Here is an 8,633-nt window from a genome sequence, read left to right as displayed (position 1 = left end):
TTCCACAGTTTCAGGGCTTCTGGTTCTAAGACAGTGTAGAACCTGATATGTTATAGTCTCTCATGTGTGCATTCTAGATTCTTGTGTTTGTGCATGTCTGTGTGTGCATGTGTGGTATGAATATGGATATGTATGCATGGGTGTGTGTGTGTATGTGTATGGGAGAGAGAGAGAGAGAGAGAGAGAGAGAGAGAGAGAGAGAGAGAGAGAGAATAGTAACAGTAGAGATAGGACTGAAGAGCCTGAATGCCCAGACTCCTGCTGTGGCCATTCCCAGCCATGACCACCTGTAGGAAAGACCAAGCTGGATGTAAGCCCCTGACTCAGCAGGATATGGCAGGATGTATGGTGCTCCCGATGTTGCTCTAATTATATTGGGGGTCAACTACAAGATATCCTCCATATGGTAAGGAACCAATTAGAAGTTAACGGGAGGGCTCTGGATCTGACTTACTGATGAAGGGAAAAAGCAATAACCATAGTAATGGTCCCCCAGATGGCCTCCAAATGTAGCAACCTGCCCACAGCTGACACTGGCTAATCTATCACCCCAGCCAATAGGAGCACCAATCATGAGACTGTTATTAGGCAGCTTGCTGATCCCAGGATGCCGCCCTTGCCCAGTCTCAATATATGTTTTGTTCTCATGCCGCCTGGGTTGTCTCCTACTTCACCTGCCATGTCAGATGGACAAGGGACCTGGGTTTGAACTTGCAACTAAAAGTTGGATTGAATTGGATCTGGTTTCTTGGTGGTTGGGGGGTTGGACTCTGGGTATAACAGAACCAAGATAAATAAGGAAGAGATCCTTAGAGAGATGAGATAATAGAACATCCTAAGGACCCCATTGACCCAAGGCTTTCTCTGAGGACCTGATGTATGAAAAAGAAACAATTCTTTGCACTGACTGGTTTGGTGTGTTAATATACACTAGAGTCATCAGAGAGGAAAGAGCCTCAGTTGAAGAAATGCCTCCATGAGATCCAGCTGTAAGGCCTTTCTCAATTACTGACCAATGGAGGAGGGCCCAGCCCATGGTAGGTGCTGCTGTCTCTGGAATGTTGGTCCTGGGTTCTATAAAAAAGCAGGCTGAGCAAGCCAGGAAAAGCAAACCAGTCAGTAACTCCCCTCCATGGTCTCTGCATGAGTTCCTGCCTCCAGGTTCCAGCCCTGCTTGAGTTCCTGTCCTGACTTTCTCTAGTAATGGACTTTGTATGACCTGGAAGTGCAAGACAAATTGGCCCTTCTCTTCCCAACTCGCTTTTTCCTCATTCTGTTTCATTGCGGCAATAGAAACCTGAGCTAAGACACTCTCTAAACAGGGGCATGTTGGCCAGAGTCAGTAATAGCCTGAATCCAAGGGCTTAGGAGCTTTTCCCTGAGACTGTCAAGCAGGGGCATGAACACAGTTACTTATCTAAACCCAGGAATAAGCTGAACAGAGCCAGTAATGTTCTGGAGCCAGGCCTTCAGGGGAGTCGTGGCTTCAGATCCTGAGAACCCAGCTCTTCCCACTACACAGGGCTATAGTTATCAGTCCCAAGGCTGCTGTGTGTTCAGTCTGTAAAGACCTTGAGATATCTCGTGTTCCTCTTATGCAACATTGTTTGATTAACTTTCAGGGGACTTTCTCCCGTTTTATGACAGTTTCTGCTGGCTCTGTCCCATTTCTCGCCTGGAAATAGTACTTAAGATGTACTTCTTAATAAGCATGCTTGACATAAGCTATAGCTTATGTAAGACCTCCTGAGCCCATCTTTTTTATGTCCTTAACTCTGACTCCCTGGACTATCCTTCATAGGACCCTGTCACTCAAGAATGATCTGATGGTCCACCTCAGGAACCCACATGACATGAAAACACAGGGGTTAACTAGTTGGAAGGATAATGAGGACATGCAAGAGGGGAATGTCTTGACCCCTTTACTCATATTATCACTCCCCCCTCCCTCTCTCTCTCCAACTGAACTCTGAAAGCTCAGCCTAGTGCTTAGCTGTGGATCTGAGCACTGGCTCCCATCAGTTACTGGATGAAGGTTCTATGATGACAATTAAGGTGGTCATCAATCTGATTACAGGGGAAGGCCAGTTCAGGTATTCTCTCCACTAATGCCTAGGGTCTTAGCTAGGGTCATTGTCGTAGATTCTTGGGAATAGAGAAGGTGCCAAGTTTCATGACAACACCATAATGACTCCCACAATCAGGGTATCTCTTTCCTTGCTCTCCTTCTCTGTCCCTCCCCATCTCAAGCATTCCATTCCCTCATGTTGTCTACTTTCTACAAATGATTTTTAAAAAGATATTGCAGACCTTTAGGCAGAACAGAAGCCTTAATAAATAGCTAAATTGGGAAGCAATGCCACATATGTTACCTTTGTTACATGTCACTAGTGGGGAAGAGTTAAGCCTCCCATCCCAGAAGACTAAGCTCGCACGCACCTTGGGGCTCTAGGCTTTCAGGTTTTCTTTCCCAGTTTCTTTCCTGTAGAAGGAAATGCCAGACAGTTTGGTAAATGTTTGAGGAATGAATGGATAATGAGTAGGCAGGATTATACTAGGGAAGGATATTTACTGTGGAAGGAGCCTGTTTTCTTCAAAGGAGTGATCTCTCTGACCTTAGAGGCAAACAGAAGAAGGCTGGCCACTTGGCAGGAGTCCTGCAAAGGCAATATTTAAATATTAGGGGGCACTGGATAAAATGTAAGTAGGGTTGTTTCCAAATAGGACCTAGAGCTTTAGGAAGCACAAATCCAGGGATGCCGAGAAATGTGTCCAAATCTTGGAGCTGAGGTGTTCAGAAGCCTTGAGTTGCTCTAAAATCTCCCATCCCTCTCTGAGGATGCCAGATCAAAGCTTCCCCAGCCTGAAGGCACCTGCCTGCTAAGCTAGTCTCTGCCTCTGGGAGGCTCACAACACTGAAGTTTGGCTGTCACAGGGAGAAAGCTGATGTAAGAACTCCTTGGGTTAGTTTATGGACCTCTGTTATCTGAGAGTTGGGCAATGACTGTACCAATAACAGAGAGTGAAATCTAGGTGGGTGTGGCTTAGAGGTCCCACTAGATACCCAGAGAGCTCTTGGTCAGGGATTTTCAACTGGTTTTCTTTTGTAAATTGGCAGAGTGGGCAGGACTTCAGGGGCTGGTCTCTAGCTGTGGGCAGGATCAGTGCTTTCCCTCCAAGCACCAGACACCTCACTGCACCTCTGAGGTACTGTCCTTCCATGATGTGGCTCTGTGCTTTGGTCCTGATCTCTCTCACTGCTTGCCTGACTCAGGGTGAGTACTTCTGGGTGCATATTTAAAATTCTTTGTTCTGAGCCTTGGTGAGTGCAGGCTCATTCAGGGAAATAAAAAACAGGTCCAGTTTCTTAGAGGTGTTTGCCCTCTGGACAGGGACAGAGAAATGAGTGAATCTAGTTCAGTGATCTTGAGCTTTGTGTCCTTGAGTGAGGAACTTAGCTTTGCTGTGCCAGCTCCTTCCCCATTGGGCTGCAGTTGGGGTGAAAAATGAGGGATTGTGTCTGTGGCCTCCCAGTGGTGGTCAGTCTAGAAGAGGTGTAGAAAGGGGGGGGGGATTTAAAATAGAGTATGTTCATGAAAAGTTTCACGTGTAAAGCCATCCAAGAGCTGTATTTGAAAAGACTATTTTTTTTTCTGAGAGTTCCCTGAAAGGGGGGTGTATCAAGGAATTAGGACAGAGGGTAAATTCTTGGCTGAGATATCGGGCGCTTAAAAGAAACCTCACACAGGCTCAGAACTGAGAGATAGACAGTTATTTATTTTAGGGGTAAACTTACAAACCCGGATTCTCTGCTTTGGATCGTGATGGACATCAGATCCAAAAAAGCCAAAGAAGCGAACCAGGACAAGGGGGGCAGAGAGCAGCAGGGGCGGGACGCGCTTCGGAGTCCGGCAAATAAATAGTCAATGAGGCCACGCCCCAGTAGGCGGGTAAACCTTCCCGGGGCAGAAATCACTGATCAGTCAGAAGTCTGAAACAGAATAGAAGCTGTTAACAAGGGACTTTGTCATGGTTTACATAGTTTACATGACAGAGGAGAGAGGAGTCAGGGGGAAGAGGTGTAACCTTAGCTAGTTGGGGCAGTTCCAGGGGATTTGGAGATGTAGAGACTGTGTCTATTTTAAGTGTACTAATTCTGTGTGATCAAGATGGGTTAGTGGAGGAACAGGCTAAAGGACCCAGATAAGCAGGTGCCTAGGGGTATGGTTCTCGGGCTGTTAGACCCTTGGGGTGTAGTTTATTCCAGATGAGCTGAGCATCAGTGGTCAAAGCAACAGGTATAGAAAGCAGATCCGTGGTCAGTACAGTAGTAATGGGACCTCAGTACCCATCTGTGCCATGGAGGGACACTGAGGCTTCCAGGGGACGGCGCTCATCCAAGGCTTCCTAGAATCGTCCCTCATTCTATCTCCAGCTCCAGAATCTACAGCAGTGTCGTTCCTGCCCGGATCCCGGCTAGCTTACCTCCGAAATAACACATAAATTGTATTCTTTTAAACACTGCCTGATCCATTATCTCCAGCCTCTAACTCTCACATCTTAACTTCAACCCATTTCTAATAACCTGTATGTCACCACAAGCTCATGGCTTACTGGGAAAGATTCAGCATGTCTGACCTGGCAGCTTCATGGTGGCGGCTCTCTTTCACCCTGCTTTCTTCCACCCAGAATTCAGTTCTGTCTACCCCACCTACCTATGTTCTGACCTATCAGACCAAGCAGTTTATTTATTAACCAATGAAAGCAACAGATAGATAGAAGACCCTCCTACATCACTCCTGTCTTCTAGGAAGTCAGCAGCACACCCTAGTTCTTCTGTCTTCTTTCTCTTTAGGCCCCATATCTATTCAGGAAGTAAGTCTACCTTAATGTTCCCTATGTCCATCTGCGGATCTCTGCAGATCTCTTTCCCTAATTATAGAAGAATCTCTTCTAGTAGAGACCTCTGGGTGATCATGCATAAAGCTATGAAATGGATGTTTTAGAACTTCGCTGTGTTTTCGATCCTATAGCTATTTTATTTTATTTATTTGTATACTAACTAAAGCCCTCTGCTCAGGAATTCAGTGTCCTTTCTGATATGTATCTGATAATACAAGATTCTTGTCTACTCCCCTCGGATTGCACCTGGTGCCATCTTCTCGGCCCAGAAATGGCCAGTGTTATGCTGACTCTAGGCTGCTGCACTTAACGCTCATTTGTGCTTAATCCCTGTCCCTTTTCATCTTCCCACCTCTGCTGTAGGGCTGAGGTTCTCTATGATAAATCCAATAAGAAGGCCTCATTCCTTCTAGTCTCTCCCTCCTAGCCCTCTCCAAAGTTACCACCTTTGTCTTATGTGAACTGTCTGTGACCCGTCTTATGAGGTCAGCATCCCGAGGATATGCTCACCTTCCTTCATTGCCTCATCCAGCATGCAGCTCATGTCTTCTTTATTTTCCTTGAAACAAAACCATAGCCAAGAGGGTTGAGTGACTTATTCAAGGTCTCATACCTAGAAAGTAACAACGCCTGCCTGGAGTCCAGGTCTGGCCTTTCTCTTCTGATGTGTCCTCATTTTCTCCTTGTCCAGCAGGACACCCATCCTCACCACCCATTGTGAACACTGTTCACGGCAAAGTCTTGGGGAAGTACATCAGCTTAGAAGGATTCGCACAGCCTGTGGCCGTCTTCCTGGGAGTCCCCTTTGCCAAGCCCCCTCTTGGCTCCCTGAGGTTTACTCCACCACAGCCTGCAGAGCCCTGGAGCTTTGTGAAGAATGCCACCTCCTACCCTCCTTTGTAAGCTGCTGGGGCCCTATTAGGGGACATTGTCCTTGTAAATATAAGCAATATCTTTCCAACTATTTTATCTCCCTCTCTATTTGCTGTGTAGACACCATGACCAAGGCAAGTATAGGAGAAAAGGTATATTGGGACTTACAGTTTCAGCGAATAAATCCATCCACTGTCATGGCAGGAAGCATGGTATCACTCCGGCAGGAATGGTGCTGGAGCAATAGCTGAATGCTCTTATCTTAAAACAACAATCAAGAGGCAGAGTTGGCAGAGGTAACTGGCAATGGTTTCGGCTTTTGAAACCTCAAGCCCAGCCCTAGAGACACACCTCCTCCAGCAAGGCTACATCTCCTAGTCCTTCCCACCAGTTTTGCCAACTGGGTACCAAGCTTTCAAATATATGAACATATGGGGCCATTCTTATTTAAGCAACTACACTGGCTAACTGTCCTTGGGGTAGTTGTCAACCATCTGTGCCTTAGATTTCTATTCTCTAAATGGGAATCATAACAGATGTCTGGGGTTGGTGTAGGCCTTAAATGATTTCTGTTAACAACGAGTAAATGTTTACATGCTTGAAGGACCTGTAATTACCATCAGTTCAACTCTGGATTGGACCTTTGAGCTCTCTTACCAGGGCAGCCACAGTGATTTCTAGGCTATGAAAAGGGTAGAATATTAGCAGGCCAGGGCAGCAGGACCCTTAGCATCAACACTTTTCCCTAGACCCGGAATTTTGTGTGCCTTTACCCAAGGGCACCCAGTATATTAGTGGTTGAAGCAGAGCAAAGGGGTAGTTTTCCTAAGCTGTGTTATTCATAAAACACAGTTCTTGACCCTTACAGAGTATGTTTGTCATTAGAAGTCGTACCATTGGTTGATGAAAGTGTCCCAGGGATTAGAAGATGTTTACCTGAAGGAGTACTATGTCACCCTGTAACCCACTGTCTAAAGCCCAGAAGGGACTTAAACATGGCATCAGTCCAGGCCATGCAGGAGATGTCATGATCACTGACAGGCCAACATGTGAGCTCTTCTCTCCTGGGCCTAGGATATAGCCAGAGACTCTGGGAAGGGGACAGGCGTCAAGTCCTTTCTACTCTGCAGAGTTGGAAGGTGCTAGAGAATCCAGAGTTTCCTCCGGGAAGCATGTAGACCTTCTTACACACTGATACCAGCTTTGTTAACAACTTCAAACCTCCCGGTGCCAGGTTGGGCCTCAGACAGCCTGCCCACCTTCCATCTGGTGGAACTTGGGTGTCCTCTGTCCTTTCTAGGTGCTCCCAAAACCCAGAGGCAGCACAGACGCTTGCAAAGCTCTTCACCAACAGAAAGGAGAGCATTCCTCACGAGTTTTCTGAAGACTGTCTCTACCTGAACGTTTACACCCCTGCCGACTTGACAAAGAGCAGCAGGCTGCCCGTAAGCATGGGACTACTACTGGTCTAGACTTGTGGGGTCCAGCATTGAACTTTTCTGTGCCACTGGGTGGTGTGGGAGAATTGTCTGTATTCTGTCAATCATGTTTTAAATAAATGCTGATTGGTCAGGCAGGAGGTGTAGGTGGGAAAACCAGACAGGAAGTAGAAATGATGCAAGGAGAGCAGGATACTTCTGGGAAGGAGGAAGTTGATTCCTCCCACTCCTGCCCAGATCACCGAAACAGCCGGATGTGAGCTGCCCCATTGAAAAAGGTACTGAACCACGTGGCTAACATAATCAAGATGAGAGAGTTAGCTAATAAGTAGCCTGACCTAACGGGCCAATCAGCTTTATAACTTATAGAGATCTCTTGTGTGATTTTTCTCTGGGACTAAACAGCTGGGGAGCCAGGAAGGACAAAAACCCCCAACAAACAAACAACCCCTCATGTTACAACTGGGAGAGAATGAAAGCATCTGGGGGGCAAGGACATTACAGTCCAGGCCTGAATCTAAACCTTCCGTTTACCTCCAGAAAGTCATAGGTTTCTTTCCTGTCTGTCTGAGTGCATCAGACTCTGCAGGAGGTTGCCCTACATCCAAGATTTCCATCTTTTTCTTCCAAGCTCTCCCACACTAACAAGGACAGTGATATCAAGTCTTAGTTACACTGGAGGGAGAACGTGATCCCAGAGCAGCTAAGACATAATTTCAATAAATTGAAGCTGGGGGAAAAAACCTTAATTTTTAAAAAATTCTATGTGATCGTTCACATGAAAGAAACTGATATTCTGGTGGAGGAAGCTAGGGCACACAGTTGGCAGGCAGGGCAATAGCATGGGTCTTTGGACCTTTAAAACAAACAAACAAACAAAAAACCAAAAAAAAATATCTGTGCTGTTCGATAAGGAGTAGCAAAGGTAGCTAGAATGTCACCTTTTGATCTATAATACCTGTGATAACTTATATTGGCCTGTGACAGAGGTGTGAGGGGAGGAGCTGAGGGCAGCCTCTTTTGCTTTTTGTCAGTAATCCTGGGCTTTATCATAGGTCTCTGTTATCAGTTACTGCCTTTGGCACAGGCAGAGGATGTAGTGAGTCAGCGTTTCCCACAGAAATGAAGGGCCTGAGATGGGGCAGGTTGCTATTTGCTGGCCAGTGGTTGGGAAAGGGGCTTTGGGAAGAGGCATTCCCTGGGGTGTAACCCCAAATGCCAATGCCCTGCCAGTCTCCACGGACAGGAGTAGGGAGAAGAGATTTTGAAATTGGGACCACTGTGAGGCCCTACTCATGTTTTTCAAAGGACAGGAAGGTAGGGACAAGCATTCTTTCACTTAAACTCAGATTTCTTCACACATTTCTTGTGTGCTCAGTGTCCCAAACACAGCCGTACTTGCAGTCAGGGAAGGCAGGG

At 46.5% G+C, this 8,633-nt stretch overlaps 1 protein-coding gene and 1 long non-coding RNA gene across 3 annotated transcripts in view; one reads left to right on the top strand and one right to left on the bottom strand.

The window, feature by feature from the left end:
- Positions 1-3,085: 3,085 nt before the first annotated feature.
- The window catches only part of LOC146890253 (liver carboxylesterase 1), a 28,458-nt gene continuing 22,910 nt past the window's right edge, over positions 3,086-8,633 (top strand). Inside the window, exons 1-3 of one of the 2 annotated variants that reach the window (XM_087900387.1) lie at positions 3,086-3,275; positions 5,597-5,801; positions 7,076-7,220. In XM_087900387.1, coding sequence (XP_087756513.1) covers positions 3,221-3,275; positions 5,597-5,801; positions 7,076-7,220 — 405 coding nt within the window. In that variant the 5' untranslated portion in view covers positions 3,086-3,220. Of the gene's footprint in view, positions 3,276-5,593; positions 5,802-7,075; positions 7,221-8,633 lie in introns of both variants that reach the window. The other variant, XM_087900386.1, reaches the window with a different exon arrangement.
- Positions 3,758-6,076, bottom strand: LOC148118471 (uncharacterized). Its single transcript, XR_015735980.1, has 3 exons — positions 5,944-6,076; positions 5,413-5,461; positions 3,758-3,991 (listed from the first exon to the last, which is right to left on the bottom strand). It is a non-coding gene; the product is annotated as an uncharacterized LOC148118471 (long non-coding RNA).

This window comes from Myodes glareolus, chromosome 22, assembly GCF_982192425.1.
Source record: "Myodes glareolus chromosome 22, mMyoGla1.1, whole genome shotgun sequence".
Taxonomy (NCBI): Eukaryota; Metazoa; Chordata; class Mammalia; order Rodentia; family Cricetidae; genus Myodes; species Myodes glareolus.
The sequence above is the reverse complement of the archived record's forward strand: the minus strand, read 5'-3'. Positions and strand labels throughout refer to the sequence as shown.